Genomic DNA, 17,388 nt, shown 5'->3' on the forward strand with positions numbered 1-17,388 from the left:
CCCTCAGGGGGCCCCAGGGCTAAGGGATTCCTAAGTTCAGAAACACTCCCCAAGGGCCCCCAGCCCTCAGAGCCCCAGGTCTAAGGGGTTCCTAAGTCCACAGACACTCCCCAAGGCCCCACAGCCCTCAAGTGCCCCAGGGCTAAGGGGTTCCTAAGTCCACAGACACTCCCCAAGGCCCCACAGCCCTCAAGTGCCCCAGGGCTAAGGGGTTCCTAAGTTCACAGACACTCCCCAAGGCCCCCCAGCCCTCAGGGCCCCAGGGCTAAGGGATTCCTAAGTTCACAGACACTCCCCAAGGACCCCCAGCCCTCAGGGGGCCCCAGGGCTAAGGGATTCCTAAGTTCAGAAACACTCCCCAAGGGCCCCCAGCCCTCAGAGCCCCAGGGCTAAGGGATTCCTAAGTTCACAGACACTCCCCAAGGACCCCCAGCCCTCAGGGGGCCCCAGGGCTAAGGGATTCCTAAGTTCAGAAACACTCCCCAAGGGCCCCCAGCCCTCAGGGGGCCCCAGGGCTAAGGGATTCCTAAGTTCACAGACACTCCCCAAGGCCCCACAGCCCTCAGGGCCCCAGGGCTAAGGGATTCCTAAGTTCACAGACACTCCCCAAGGCCCCCAGCCCTCAGGGCCCCAGGGCTAAGGGATTCCTAAGTTCAGAAACACTCTGGCCGGGAACAATTATGGAATGCTCATTCCCTGTTACTCGGAAAAGTCAGTCCTGTGGTCGTTTCAATTTTCAGGTCTCAAAGATGATTCTAAGGAGACAAACCTCAAAAAGAAGGAACACATTGTATACCTTTACCAGTTTGCAGGCAAAATTTCAAAATCTGGAAGGCAAAGGCCAGACAGAAAAATTCCGGAACGATGTAAAACTTGAGACGTGACTGAGAAAAAAATTCTAAGGAAAACATCGGCAGAAAGTTGCTTCTTTGCTTTTTTTCAGGGTAGCATACTTTGACCCAATTTGATTTTTAAGCCAGAACATGACACCAGTTCCCCGTAGCAGATGTGCCTAAACAAGATGCCAAGATCTCTGCGGAGCACTCCCAGGGGAGCCTCCTGGCCCCCACCTCTGCATCCCCACCCAAATCAGGAGCCGGTTAAGGGCCCCTCTGGCCTCTACAGACACTAAAGTCTAGGAAACAGCGAAACGGCACCAAGAGCCACGGGGCACGCCTGGCCTTTGCAGAGGACGCCCTACTCTGAAACAGATTTGAGAAACACCGTACGAACACAAAGACAGTCTCACGACTCAGCGTTATGAGGAAGGTGATTAACTTGAAAAGCCTGTTAGCACTAAACCCGGAGAACTGCCCACTCCAAACGGGTGACCATGCGGTACGATATCTATCCCGACCTCACAAAGCCTTAAAAGAGCGGATCACTGAGCAGCAAAGAAAGCGAAGTGCTCAGACAGCGGTAACAGTCGGGGTTCCCTCCGGGCTTTATGAAGCCTGAAGTCCCCCGATGGGCGTTACTAACAATCCAAAGTCCTGTCCACACTGAAAATCTCCGCTGGGCTGGGCTGCCGGGCGACAAGCACGTACAATGCCCCCACGGTGACACGGCCCTGAGGCAGGTGAGCTGGCAGCCACGGGACGCACGTGAGGGCCCCTCTTTGAAAGCAAGTTTTCCGGCTTATAAAGTTATGTAAACACTTTCCCCAGAATGCGAGCCCTGTTAGGGCCCCTGTCTTAAATCTCAGCCAGCTCTGTCTGGAAGGCTTGCGGGAGCCCCGCAACCCCAGGCACTTTGATCTTGCCCTCCCGGGAAACAACAGGGAGGGCGGACGGACAGACACAGCCAAGGACAGACAGACGGAGAGACGGCGCACCTGGACCTGCTGGAAGGCCTTCAGCCGCTTCTTGAAGCGGGAGGGCAGCACGAAGTCGCAGCCTCGGGCCAGCAGGGCCAGCTCCTGGCGCAGGTCGGGGTCCTGCCGCAGCGAGCGCTCCTTGAGCCGCATGCTGTCGGCTTTCATGGGACCAGGCGGCCGGGCGGCAGCTGTGCGGTGGGCTATTCTGAGCCGCCCGCCGGCCTCAGCGGGCTCCGGGGGTGGCCCCCGCCACCAGGGAGCCACCAAGGGGACCTGCGCTGGGCCGCACGCATTCCACAGGCTGAGGCGGGCACATGGCAGGGAGCAGGGAGAGGCCTGCGGCCCTGTGTGCTTGTGTGTGTCCGTGTGTGTGCACGTGTGTGTGAGAGAGAGAGGGGGGAGGCGCGTGCAGCCGGAGCCCCTGGAGCCCCTCTCCTGTGGAGTGAAGCCCAGTCCCTCTCCTCTCTTCTCTTCCCGAGGGGCTGAAACTGCTCTGAAACTGCTCGAGGCCCCCAGAGGGAGCTGTCCACATAGCAATCCCCTTACGTGGCCTGGCCTTAAAGTGCCCCTGTCACCACACACATACACACAAACATCAAAGGGTGTGTCCCCAAGAGACTTGGGCCAACATCGCATACACACAGTTGGCAGGCCCCGTCACCACACACACACACACACACAGGAGCGTCCCGCAGGGACCTGGGCCCCGTCACCACACACACACACACACATACAGGAGTGTCCTGCAGGGACCTGGGCCCCGTCACCACACACACACATACAGGAGCGTCCTGCAGGGACCTGGCCCCGTCACCACACACGCACATACAGGAGAGTCCTGCAGGGACCTGGGCCCCGTCACCACACACACACATACAGGAGCGTCCTGCAGGGACATGGTCCCGTCACCACACACACACATACAGAAGTGCCCTGCAGGCACCTGGGCCCCGTCACCACACACACACATACAGAAGTGCCCTGCAGGCACCTGGGCCCCGTCACCACACACACACATACAGAAGTGCCCTGCAGGCACCTGGGCCCCGTCACCACACACACACACACATACAGAAGTGTCCTGCAGGGACATGGCCCCGTCACCACACACACACACATACAGAAGTGCCCTGCAGGCACCTGGGCCCCGTCACCACACACACACACAGAAGTGTCCTGCAGGGACATGGCCCCGTCACCACACACACACATACAGGAGCGTCCTGCAGGGACCTGGGCCCCGTCACCACACACACACATACAGGAGCGTCCTGCAGGGACATGGCCCCGTCACCACACACACACATACAGAAGTGCCCTGCAGGCACCTGGGCCCCGTCACCACACACACACACATACAGAAGTGTCCTGCAGGGACATGGCCCCGTCACCACACACACACACATACAGAAGTGCCCTGCAGGCACCTGGGCCCCGTCACCACACACACACACATACAGAAGTGTCCTGCAGGGACATGGCCCCATCACCACACACACACACATACAGAAGTGCCCTGCAGGCACCTGGGCCCCGTCACCACACACACACACACAGAAGTGTCCTGCAGGGACATGGCCCCGTCACCACACACACACATACAGGAGAGTCCTGCAGGGACATGGGCCCCGTCACCACACACACACATACAGGAGCGTCCTGCAGGGACATGGCCCCGTCACCACACACACACATACAGAAGTGCCCTGCAGGCACCTGGGCCCTGTCACCACACACCACACATACAGAAGTGTCCTGCAGGGACATGGCCCCGTCACCACACACACACACATACAGAAGTGCCCTGCAGGGACATGGCCCCGTCACCACACACACACATACAGAAGTGCCCTGCAGGCACCTGGGCCCCGTCACCACACACACACACATACAGAAGTGTCCTGCAGGGACATGGCCCCGTCACCACACACACACACATACAGAAGTGCCCTGCAGGCACCTGGGCCCCGTCACCACACACACACACAGAAGTGTCCTGCAGGGACATGGCCCCGTCACCACACACACACATACAGGAGCGTCCTGCAGGGACCTGGGCCCCGTCACCACACACACACATACAGGAGCGTCCTGCAGGGACATGGCCCCGTCACCACACACACACATACAGAAGTGCCCTGCAGGCACCTGGGCCCCGTCACCACACACACACACATACAGAAGTGTCCTGCAGGGACATGGCCCCGTCACCACACACACACACATACAGAAGTGCCCTGCAGGCACCTGGGCCCCGTCACCACACACACACACATACAGAAGTGTCCTGCAGGGACATGGCCCCATCACCACACACACACACATACAGAAGTGCCCTGCAGGCACCTGGGCCCCGTCACCACACACACACACACAGAAGTGTCCTGCAGGGACATGGCCCCGTCACCACACACACACATACAGGAGAGTCCTGCAGGGACATGGGCCCCGTCACCACACACACACATACAGGAGCGTCCTGCAGGGACATGGCCCCGTCACCACACACACACATACAGAAGTGCCCTGCAGGCACCTGGGCCCTGTCACCACACACCACACATACAGAAGTGTCCTGCAGGGACATGGCCCCGTCACCACACACACACACATACAGAAGTGCCCTGCAGGGACATGGCCCCGTCACCACACACACACATACAGAAGTGCCCTGCAGGCACCTGGGCCCCGTCACCACACACACACACATACAGAAGTGTCCTGCAGGGACATGGCCCCGTCACCCCACACACACACATACAGAAGTGTCCTGCAGGGACATGGCCCCGTCACCACACACACACATACAGAAGTGCCCTGCAGGCACCTGGGCCCCGTCACCACACACACACACATACAGAAGTGTCCTGCAGGGACATGGCCCCGTCACCACACACACACACATACAGAAGTGCCCTGCAGGCACCTGGGCCCCGTCACCACACACACACACAGAAGTGTCCTGCAGGGACATGGCCCCGTCACCACACACACACATACAGGAGCGTCCTGCAGGGACATGGCCCTGTCACCACACACACACATACAGAAGTGCCCTGCAGGCACCTGGGCCCCGTCACCACACACACACACACATACAGAAGTGTCCTGCAGGGACATGGCCTCGTCACCACACACACACACATACAGAAGTGCCCTGCAGGCACCTGGGCCCCGTCACCACACACACACACACATACAGAAGTGTCCTGCAGGGACATGGCCCCGTCACCACACACACACACACAGGAGCGTCCTGCAGGGACCTGGGCCCCGTCACCACACACATACATACAAGAGCATCCTGCAGGGACATGGCCCGTCACCACACACACACACACATACAGGAGCATCCCGCAGGGACCTGGGCCCCGTCACCACACACACACACACAGGAGCGTCCTGCAGGGACCTGGCCCCGTCACCACACACACACACACAGGAGCGTCCTGCAGGGACCTGGCCCCGTCACCACACACACACATACAGGAGAGTCCTGCAGGGACCTGGGCCCTGTCACCACACACACACATACAGGAGCGTCCTGCAGGGACATGGCCCCGTCACCACACACACACACACAGGAGAGTCCTGCAGGGACCTGGCCCCGTCACCACACACGCACATACAGGAGAGTCCTGCAGGGACCTGGGCCCCGTCACCACACACACACATACAGGAGCGTCCTGCAGGGACATGGCCCCGTCACCACACACACACATACAGAAGCGCCCTGCAGGCACCTGGGCCCCGTCACCACACACACACACACATACAGAAGCGTCCTGCAGGCACCTGGGCCCCGTCACCACACACACACATACAGAAGTGCCCTGCAGGCACCTGGGCCCCGTCACCACACACACACACACATACAGAAGTGTCCTGCAGGGACATGGCCCTGTCACCACACACACACATACAGAAGTGCCCTGCAGGCACCTGGGCCCCGTCACCACACACACACATACAGAAGTGCCCTGCAGGCACCTGGGCCCCGTCACCACACACACACACACAGAAGTGTCCTGCAGGGACATGGCCCCGTCACCACACACACACACATACAGAAGTATCCTGCAGGGACATGGCCCCGTCACCACACACACACATACAGAAGCGCCCTGCAGGCACCTGGGCCCCGTCACCACACACACACACATACAGAAGTGCCCTGCAGGCACCTGGGCCCCGTCACCACACACACACATACAGAAGTGCCCTGCAGGCACCTGGGCCCCGTCACCACACACACACACACACACACACAGAAGCGTCCTGCAGGCACCTGGGCCCCGTCACCACACACACACATACAGAAGTGCCCTGCAGGCACCTGGGCCCCGTCACCACACACACACACATACAGAAGTGCCCTGCAGGCACCTGGGCCCCGTCACCACACACACACACACACACACATACAGAAGCGTCCTGCAGGCACCTGGGCCCCGTCACCACACACACACATACAGAAGCGTCCTGCAGGGACATGGCCCCGTCACCACACACACACACATACAGAAGCGCCCTGCAGGCACCTGGGCCACGTCACCACACACACACACACAGAAGTGTCCTGCAGGGACATGGCCCCGTCACCACACACACACATACAGGAGTGTCCTGCAGGGACCTGGGCCCCGTCACCACACACACACACATACAGAAGTGTCCTGCAGGGACATGGCCCCGTCACCACACACACACACATACAGAAGTGCCCTGCAGGCACCTGGGCCCCGTCACCACACACACACACATACAGAAGTGTCCTGCAGGGACATGGCCCCGTCACCACACACACACATACAGAAGTGCCCTGCAGGCACCTGGGCCCCGTCACCACACACACACACACAGGAGCGTCCTGCAGGGACCTGGCCCCGTCACCACACACGCACATACAGGAGAGTCCTGCAGGGACCTGGGCCCCGTCACCACACACACACATACAGGAGCGTCCTGCAGGGACATGGCCCCGTCACCACACACACACACACAGAAGTGCCCTGCAGGCACCTGGGCCCCGTCACCACACACACACATACAGAAGTGCCCTGCAGGCACCTGGGCCCCGTCACCACACACACACACACACATACAGAAGCGTCCTGCAGGCACCTGGGCCCCGTCACCACACACACACACATACAGAAGTGCCCTGCAGGCACCTGGGCCCCGTCACCACACACACACACACACACATACAGAAGCGTCCTGCAGGCACCTGGGCCCCGTCACCACACACACACATACAGAAGTGCCCTGCAGGCACCTGGGCCCCGTCACCACACACACACATACAGAAGTGCCCTGCAGGCACCTGGGCCCCGTCACCACACACACACATACAGAAGTGCCCTGCAGGCACCTGGGCCCCGTCACCACACACACACACATACAGAAGTGCCCTGCAGGCACCTGGGCCCCATCACCACACACACACACACACACAGAAGCGTCCTGCAGGCACCTGGGCCCCGTCACCACACACACACATACAGAAGTGCCCTGCAGGCACCTGGGCCCCGTCACCACACACACACATACAGAAGCGTCCTGCAGGCACCTGGGCCCGTCACCACACACACACATACAGGAGTGTCCTGCAGGGACATGGCCCCGTCACCACACACACACATACAGAAGTGTCCTGCAGGGACATGGCCCCGTCACCACACACACACATACAGAAGTGCCCTGCAGGCACCTGGGCCCCATCACCACACACACACACACACACAGAAGCGTCCTGCAGGCACCTGGGCCCCGTCACCACACACACACATACAGAAGTGCCCTGCAGGCACCTGGGCCCCGTCACCACACACACACATACAGAAGCGTCCTGCAGGCACCTGGGCCCCGTCACCACACACACACACATACAGACGTGTCCTGCAGGGACATGGCCCCGTCACCACACACACACATACAGAAGTGTCCTGCAGGGACATGGCCCCGTCACCACACACACACATACAGAAGTGCCCTGCAGGCACCTGGGCCCCGTCACCACACACACACACATACAGAAGTGTCCTGCAGGGACATGGCCCCGTCACCACACATACACACATACAGAAGTGTCCTGCAGGGACATGGCCCCGTCACCACACACACACATACAGAAGTGCCCTGCAGGCACCTGGGCCCCGTCACCACACACACACACACACATACAGAAGCGTCCTGCAGGCACCTGGGCCCCGTCACCACACACACACACACACATACAGAAGCGTCCTGCAGGCACCTGGGCCCCGTCACCACACACACACATACAGAAGTGCCCCGCAGGCACCTGGGCCCCGTCACCACACACACACACACATACAGAAGTGTCCTGCAGGCACCTGGGCCCCGTCACCACACACACACATACAGAAGTGTCCTGCAGGGACCTGGGCCCCGTCACCACACACATACACACACATACAGGAGCGTCCTGCAGGGTCCTGGCCGCGTCACCACACACACACACACACACACACACATACAGGAGCGTCCTGCAGGGTCCTGGCCCCGTCACCACACACATACACACACACATACAGGAGTGTCCTGCAGGGACCTGGGCCCCGTCACCACACACACACATACAGGAGTGTCCTGCAGGGACCTGGGCCCCGTCACCACACACACATACAGGAGTGTCCTGCAGGGACCTGGGCCCCGTCACCACACACACACACATACAGGAGTGTCCTGCAGGCAGCTGGGCCCCGTCACCAAACACACACATACAGGAGTGTCCTGCAGGCACCTGGGCCCCGTCACCACACACACACATACAGGAGTGTCCTGCAGGGACCTGGGCCCCGTCACCACACACACACATCACAAGAGTGTCTTGCAGGGACCTGGGCTCCGTCACACACACCCAGGGTGATCTGAGACAGGCAAAATTTTCATAGGACCCAAAAAGTAAGAATCACAAAAGAAATGAACCAAAAAAAAAGGGAAAAGTTAACATTTCCTCCTCGAAATACACTGTTAGGGAAACAAAACAGCCACAGGGTGGGAGAAAACTTGTCCACAACACACTTCTCAGGAAGGACTTGTGTTCACATAAAAAGTAGTAACAGCGTGAACAACCCAACTTATACAACAGCCGAAGGCGTGAGCAGAGGCTTCACGGGGGGGCCCCGGAGGGCCAACAGCCACCTGCAGACACCAGGGAGCTGCAAACCCAAACTGGGAGCTGCAACTCACCAGAAAGGCCCGAAGTCAGGAGACTAAGAAGCTGCCAGTCATCGGGGACGTGGAGGAGAGAGGCTGTGACACACCGCTGGGGGGCAGGGGGGAAGGATGCGTGCGCAGGCCCTTTACAAACATCCTACCACACAGCGGCGAAGTCCACCAACACCCACACACAAACGTCCACAGCAGCTCTGTTCATAGCAAACAAAGGCTGCAAACAATCCAAACGCTCGCTAATATTTGAGCCGATAAACTGTGTACATCCACACATGGAATCGGACTCTGCAGTCAAAAGGTGCTGACTACGGACACATGCAAGGAGCCCTCATGGTGCAACGGTTAAGTGCTCGGCTGCTAAGCAAAAAGTCAGCACTTGGAACCCACCAGCCGCTCCTCCAGAGAAAGAAAGATGAGGCAGTCTGCTTCCCAGAAAACCCTCTGGGGCAGTTCTACTCTGTCGTACAGGGTCCCTATGAGTCAGAATCAACTCGACGGCACAACCACCACGGACACATGTGTCCACGCAGCCAAATCCCCGGCACACTTGGTCGAATTAAAGAAGGTGTATAACTCCGTTTATGTGAAGTTCTAGAAATGAAAGCTAAGTCCCTGTGGTGCCCAGTAGGTAATGCACTCAGCTGCTAACAGGAGGCTGGAGGCTCAAATCCACCCAGAGGCATTAAAATCACGCTCCATTTTTCTCCTTTACGCATGTACCGCGCAAACCTGCTGCAAAGGACCTCTTTAAAATGTTAAAAAAAAAAAAAGCAAAGATGTCACTTTGAGAACTAAGGTGCACCTGACCCAAGCCATGACTTTCAATCGCCTCACATGCATGCGAAATTCGGACAATGAATAAGAAGACTGAAGAACTCTGATGTAGTTGAATTATGGCGTTGGTGAAGAATATCGCGTAAACCGTGGACTGCCAGAAGAATGAACAAATCTGTCTTGTAAGAAGCATAGACAGAATGTTCCTTACAGGCGAGGATGGTTAGACTTTGTCTCATGTATTTTGGACATGTTATCAGGAGGGACCAGTCCGTGGAGAAGGACATCACATTTGGTAAGGTCAGCGTAAAAGACGAAGACCCGCAACGAGATGGACTGATACAGTGGCTGCAACAATGGACTCAAACATAGTAGCAACGATTGTGAGGATGGCACGGGACTGGGCAGGGTTTCTTTGTGTTGTACGTGGGGTTGCTCTGAGTTGGAACCTACTTGACGGCACCCAGCTAAGACACAGAAGAAGATCCGACTCCACCCAAAGAACAAGACGCTACGTGAACCCACAGCTGAGTCCCTTAGACAGGAGTCACAAGGAAAGAGGAGGCATTAACGTGTTCACGGTCTGAACCTCCCTCTTTTTCCTCCAGTTGTCATCTGGGTTGATAGGTAAGTACACAAGGGAACAGCCAATCAGGTCCTAGTCTCCCTCGTAAATCACCAAGTGCTTGAAGAATCTGATAACTGCTGGACATTGTCTAATTCACATGGACGAGAACAGGAAATTACAGGTGCCCTTTCAGGTGACGTTTCTTGAAACGCACAGCAGCCCATCTCTTATGTCTTGTTGGAGGTACATATCAGATGACAGCTCCGACGTGACCTGTGTTTTGTTTTGGACGTTGCCACGTGACATGTTCACTACGGACGTGCCTTCCTTTTACTGTCCCTGGGGAATTCGGTGGACCTGGGATGAGGGCTCATCTATACACAATGCTGGATATGTCTGGGCACAGCAGGAAAGGTTCTTTTATGGATGAAAACCTCCTTCTCTGGCCCTGAGTTCTTTCCTAGATTCTCAAAGTGCAAACACCACCTAGCATTGCCTCTCCCCTGTGGAGGGAGTCGGGAGCACAGAACACATCTTTCTCTTTTTAACAGTGCCTCACACGTTCCATTTAACGCGAGTACAGGGATGAACTCCTGTTATTTTCATCCCAACAAAAAAGCTGTTTATTTGCTTCTTGAAACTTCACTGACCCAATCCAAACCCACTGCCATCGAGCTGATTCTGAGTCACAGTGACCCTACAGGACACAGAAGAACTGCGCCACAGGGTTTCCGAACCTTTACATAGATAAAGAGGCAGTTGTTCAGACAGAACAACGGGATACTGATTGGTTTAAAGTCAGGAAAGGTGTGCATCAGGGTTGTTTCCTTTCACCATACCTATTCAATCCGTATGCTGAGCAAATAATCTGAAAAGCTGGACTACATGAAGCAGAACAGGGCATCAGGATTGGAGGAAGACTCATTAACAACCTGCGTTATGCAGATGACACAACCTTGCTTGCTGAAAGTGAAGAGGCCTTGAAGCACTTACTAATGAAGATCAAAGACCACAGCCTTCAGTATGGACTTCACCTCAACATAAAGAAAACAGAAATCCTCACAACTGGACCAATGAGCAACATCATGATAAATGGAGAAAAGAGTGAAGTTGTCAAGGATTTCATTTTACTTGGATCCACAGTCAACAGCCATGGAAGCAGCAGTCAAGAAATCAAAAGACACGTTGTACTGGGCAAATCTGCTGCAAAGGACCTCTTTAAAGTGTTGAAGAGCAAAGATGTCACCCTGAAAACTAAGGTGCCTCTGACCCAAGCCATGGTATTTTCAGTCGCATCATATGCATGTGAAAGCTGGACAATGAATAAGGAAGACCAAAGAAGAACTGACGCCTTTGAATTGTGCTGTTGGCGAAGAATATTGAATATACCATGGACTGCCAAAAGAACAAACAGATCTGTCTTGGAAGAAGTGCGGCCAGAATGCTCCTTAGAAGCAAGGATGGTGAAATTATGTTTCACGTACTTTGAATGTGTTATTAGGAGGGATCAGTCCCTGGAGAAGGACATCATTCTTGGTAAAGTACAGGGTCAGGGAAAAAGAGGAAGAGCCTCAACCAGATGGTCTGACACCGCGGCGGCAACAATGAGCTCAAGCATAACGACGATTGTGAGGATGGCGCAGGACTGGGCAGTGTTTCGTTCTGTTGTGCACAGGGTCGCTATGAGTCGGAACCGACTCGACGGCACCTAACAACAACAACGACAGCAATCTTTATGGAAGCAGACTACTACTTCTAGTAGGTTCGAACCAGTTGGCAGCTAAGTGCACTTAACCACTGTGCCACCAGGGCTTCCAAACACTCTAAGACATTTTTAAAGAGACCTGTAAGCCTCAGACAAGATCATCATGACTGCTCCCCTTAACACAGGCTGCTCCTCTGACCCTGGGTAGCTGTTCATGACACCTGCAAAGGAGAGCCACGAACCAGTTCTCATCAATTTGATTCCTACTCATGGCCACCCCACTTGTCAGAGCAGAACTGTGCCCCACAGGGTTTTCAGTGAACCATTTTTTGGAAGTGGATTGCCAGGACTTTCTTCCAGGATGCACCTGGGTGGACTTGAACCCCCAACCTTTCAATAGCAGTTGAGCTCGTTAATCATCAGCACCACCCAGGGACCCTTACCTCCACCCTGGCCGGATCAGCACCACCCAGGGACCCTTACCTCCACCCTGGCTGGATCAGCGATTCCCTTTCTTTCTTGCAGACTCCTTTTTTTCCCACATCTTCCCAGCTCTTCACCAACAACCCAGTTCAAGCCTTGCCACTTCAGGCTTGGGAACCTCCTAACCGGTCCGTATCAATGAGGCCACACACCCCAGCCGAGCTGACCTTCCTGACACACCAGTGCCATCCTGTCACCAGCCCGTCACACATCACATGGCGCCTCTGGGAGGATTCGAACCAACATTTCCGCTTAACTGTTTGCGCCATCCGGGGAATCCATCATATATCGCTACCCAGTTCTAACTGTTGTAAACAATTTAGGGATAAAGCTCTAATTTCACCAGTAAAGCCAAGCAGAAGAAACTGCTGAGAAGTGGATGATAAAAATCAACCTCGAAACATATAAACAGACCCTAATAGTGCGACCAGTTTGGGGCTAGAACGACTAAGGATAAAGTTTCCACTGCATCATAATATCTCATTTAATCATCTCACGGTCCCACTTCCAGCACTTTGCGCTTTTCAGGGGGGAACCGATGGGCTGGTGCCCAGGCATGTTGAGGCCCGACACTCCCCGTCAGCCTTGCGCCCCCAGAGCCGCGTCCACGGGGGACCCGGAGTTACCTGCGTGAGTCAGAAGGAAGAGAAACTTACTGCTCTCGTCCCTGCGGACCTACGCGTCCCTCGGAGGGGCGGCCCGTTCCTGGAGCTGGAGGCGGCTCCCAGGGGCAGCGCGGGGGGCGCGGGCGCCGGGCTGGGGGTCCCCGCGGGCGCCGGGCTGGGGGTCCCCGCGGGCGCCGGCGGCCTGGGCACGCGGGTCTGGAGGTCCGACCCCGGCCCGGGCGCGTCCCCGTCGGCCCTTCCCGCCCAGCCGGGCGCCTGGATGCGCTGCAGACAGTCCCGCAGCATGGCCTGGGTGCTGCACTCGCTCAGCCAGCACAGGAACAGCTCGTCCACCTTCATCTTCAGCACCGGCTGCAGCACCTTGCCGGGCGGCATCTCGGCGCCGGGCCGCTCCGCCCTCCCGGGAGCCCCGGCTGCTGCTGCACCCGCCCCGGCTCCGGGGCGCACGGCCGGGCTTGAGCGGGATCAGCCGCGCACAGCGCTCTCGGGGCGCGGGACACCCGGAGCGGCCGACCCGGGAAGAGGTAGCGGCCCGGGCGGGGGGCTGCGCGGACCCGGGAGGAGGAGGTGGCCCGGGCGGGGGGCTGCGCGGACCCGGGAGGAGGGAGCGGCGGGGCCCGGGCGGGGGGCTGCGCGGACCCGGGAGGAGGAGGCGGCCCGGGCGGGGGGCTGCGCGGACCCGGGAGGAGGAGGCGGCCGGGGCCCGGGGCTGCGCGGACCCGGGAGGAGGGAGCGGCGGGGCCCGGGCGGGGGGCTCCGCGGACCCGGGAGGAGGAGGCGGCCCGGGCGGGGGGCTGCGCGGACCCGGGAGGAGGAGGCGGCCCGGGCGGGGGGCTGCGCGGACCCGGGAGGAGGGAGCGGCCGGGGCCCGGGGCTGCGCGGACCCGCGGGACCGGGACCCGACGGCAGGACGCTCCCACGAGCCCCGCGCCCGCCCCGGGCAGCTTCAAACCGGGCGCGCCCGCCTCGCCGCCAAACAGGTCGCTTACGTGGCGCGTCAGCACGCCGGCTGACGTCATCAGGCGGCGCCGGTCGCCGCACGCCGGCACGCACATCCCTTGCCCTCAATGGCGGCGAGGTCGCTCCCTCCGGGCGAGGCCGAGCCATTGCCGGGGGCTTTGGTGGGGCCGGGCGGGGATGGGCAGGGACAGGAGTGCTGGCTGGTCCCCGAGCTCTTTCTGCCCTTGGCTTCCTAGCGGTACGGGGTGCGCCGGCAAGGCGGCATTAGGGCAGTGGAGGCATGCGCATGCGCGGTGCGTCCCCGGCGAACACAGGAGCGAGCATGCGCGGTGCAAGGGACCGAGAGGTGGGGGCCGGGGACGAGAGCGAGCATGCGCGGTGCGAGGGACCGGGAGGTGGGGGCCGGGGTCGAGAGCGAGCATGCGCGATGCGAGGGACCGGGAGGTGGGGGCCGGGGACGGGAGCGAGCATGCGCAGTGCGGCGGCCCTGGAGGTGTCGGTAAAACCTGGCAACGTGAGCACCCACGTGCAAAGTCAGCGCGGTCGGGGTGCTGGGCCGCGAGAGGGTGTCAGGGCCAAGTTAGGGCTTTGCAGACCGTCTTAATGGAAAGGCCTTTGCAGCTTTTTCCATGCAATCAAAGTAGCTGCCTGAGGGTTTTTTTCAGGAGCACCCTGTTTGCCTTAATGTTTACCCCACCACAGTGATAGGTTGGGGGGTGTGACTGCTTTAGACACACTTTACACGGGAATGAACGGCTCTTGTAACTGATAACTGCAGTAAATAAATATTTTAAGACAGATGGCATCAGTTACCTAAATCGCCATTCACCCAGTTACTAGCCTATTCCACTTTACGGAGTGTTCCTGACTTGATGCCTAAGGACGAGCGTTATAGCCCTCGCTACACAAATGCACCCCCTCACCTTTGTCTTGCTCTTAAAAAATTATTCTCTGCTGTTGTCAGCTGCCCTAGAGCCGGCCTGACTCAGGGCGACCCCATGAACAACTGAATGAACCCCTTGCCCAGTCCTGCAGGTTGTGTGCAGACCGGATGCTTGTGACCCATAGGGTTCTCATGGCTGATTTTTGAAAGTAGATCGCCAGGCCTTTCTTCCTAGTGCATCTCAGTCTGGACTCTGCTGAAATCAGTTCAGCTTCACAGCAACACCGTAAACCTCTGCTGACAGACAGGTGGTTGGCTGTACGTGAGGTGCATTGGCTAGGAATCAAACCTGGGGCCTCCTGCGTACAAGGCAAGAATTCTACCCTGCAATGGTGGGATATAATTTTATAAAAAAGTTTTCACCTGGCTTTGCCCCCCTTTTAAGGGGCGATTTCAAGGTTTTATTAACCAATTTCCCTACTTTCGAGCAATATAAATATAGTTAGACTCACTCAATAACTCTCTTAAACTATGGCTTTATTTTGTGTGTATAATGATTTAAAACTCAGTTTGTGTTTTACGATTGGTGATAAAAATCACATTCGGCTTGGTCATAGGAGGGCCGTCAGAGAGGAATTCTGTGAAGTTATTTTTATTAAGTGGGAGGCCAGTGTTTGTGCGCCCTGCCGTGCTTTCTGGAGGGGGGTAAACCTTAATACAGATCTCTGTCTGAGTTTATCATATACAGAAATCTTTTTCAAAGAACAAATCTGCTTTTCACTGTGGCTCCCTGAATAAGCTGTTAAATTCATCACTGTGGTTTTTTTGGGGGGGGAAGGCTTTTTTGAGCGCCCGCACAAGACTGCTTTATCCGCTGGGCCTGTTAGGGAGCTGAAGGCAGCGACTGTGGTGTGGCCCCGGGACAGAAATAAACATGGTGAGGGAGACAGATGCCCCTTCAGTGGGCCGGCCGCCTGGAGGGCCGTTCTGTGTAGAGTCGGCCCTCGGAGGACAAAGACGGTGCTGTTGACCTCAGACCTGGGTGTCCAGAGCTGGGCCCCCAGGCAGGAGCAGAACCCTGCTCACGGCATCGATCTCTGCAGAAGATGAATCGATGCATTTGAACTCTGCTGTTGGTGACAAGTATTGAATATACCATGGACTGCCAGAGGAACGAACAAATCAGTCTTAGAAAACACACAACCGAATGCTCCTTAGAATTGAGGATGGCAAGACTTTGGCTCACTTACTTTGGACCTGTCATCAGGAGAGACTGAGTGCTAGGAAGAAACGTTGTGGCTGGTAAAGTAGAGGGTCAGAGAAGACCCTGAAGTAACCCGAAAAAAGGGAGAAAAGCCAGGTGAAAACGTTCATAAAACTGTATTCCTACTTCTGAAAAATCAGCAATTTAAAATCCCATAGAGCCCGGTTTTGTGGTGAATTGAAACCAAATATTATCCAGTAGCGTCCTGGAGAAGGCATTCGTGGTTCAGTGGTGCAATTCTCTCCTTCTGCGGAGGAGATCTGGGTTCACCTCCCGGCTGATGGACCTTACGCACAGCCACCACCCATCTGCCAGTGGAGGCTTTGGTACTGCTGTGATGCCGGAATCTATGCCACCAGTATTTCAAATGCCAGCAGGGTCACCCGTGGCAGACAGGGTTCAGCAGAGCTTCCAGACTAAGACAGATTAGGAAGAAAGGCCTGGCAGTCTAATTCCAAAAATCCGCTAATGAAAACGGTATCATAACAGCCCAATCCACGACGATCATGAGGGTGACACAGGACTGGGCAGCCCTTTCTCCCGGGGCCGACTCGATGGCACCTAACAACAGCATATCCCATAGAGGCAGAAGAAATGACATGAGCATGCTGCTGACACATCCCTTGTCCCTGAAACGTGTCCCTACTGTGAGGCATCGTGCTCCTTTCCCCCGTCTCCTTCCTGCACTCAGATGAACCCAGGACCTGGCCGCTTGATTAAAAATGGAGCACTTTTCAGGAATACACTGAAGGAGACAGAAAGATGGATCAAATGGCTTTTGAAGACCTTTTCTGCAAAAAGGATTTGATGGTTATTACTCGCATGCTATGGTTTTGTTGCAACCAGGACAAAGAAAAAAAAGATCTGTTAAACGTTTCCTATCTGAATAGCAAGGCCCCCGGGTGGCACAAATGGTTTGTGCTTGACTATTATTATTAACCTAAAGGTTGGCGGTTCAAAGCTACACCGTGGTGCCAAAGAAGAAAGGCCTCGTGATCTACTTCTGAAAGGGCGCGGTTCTGCCCTGTCCCATGGGGTCGCCATGAGTTGTAGTCGATAAGCAACGGGTTTTTGTTGTTTTTTACCCTAAGCAGTAGAGTCTTAGA

At 56.8% G+C, this 17,388-nt stretch overlaps 1 protein-coding gene across 1 annotated transcript in view; it reads right to left on the minus strand.

Moving 5' to 3' along the window:
• The window catches only part of LOC100663566 (serine/threonine-protein phosphatase 2A regulatory subunit B'' subunit beta), a 55,327-nt gene extending 41,702 nt beyond the window's left edge, over positions 1 to 13,625 (minus strand). The window contains exon 1 of the mRNA XM_064277857.1: positions 13,206 to 13,625. Coding sequence (XP_064133927.1) covers positions 13,206 to 13,550 — 345 coding nt within the window. The 5' untranslated portion in view covers positions 13,551 to 13,625. The remainder of the gene's footprint in view (positions 1 to 13,205) is intronic.
• Positions 13,626 to 17,388: the final 3,763 nt, after the last annotated feature.

This window comes from Loxodonta africana, chromosome X, assembly GCF_030014295.1.
Source record: "Loxodonta africana isolate mLoxAfr1 chromosome X, mLoxAfr1.hap2, whole genome shotgun sequence".
NCBI classification, from domain to species: Eukaryota; Metazoa; Chordata; class Mammalia; order Proboscidea; family Elephantidae; genus Loxodonta; species Loxodonta africana.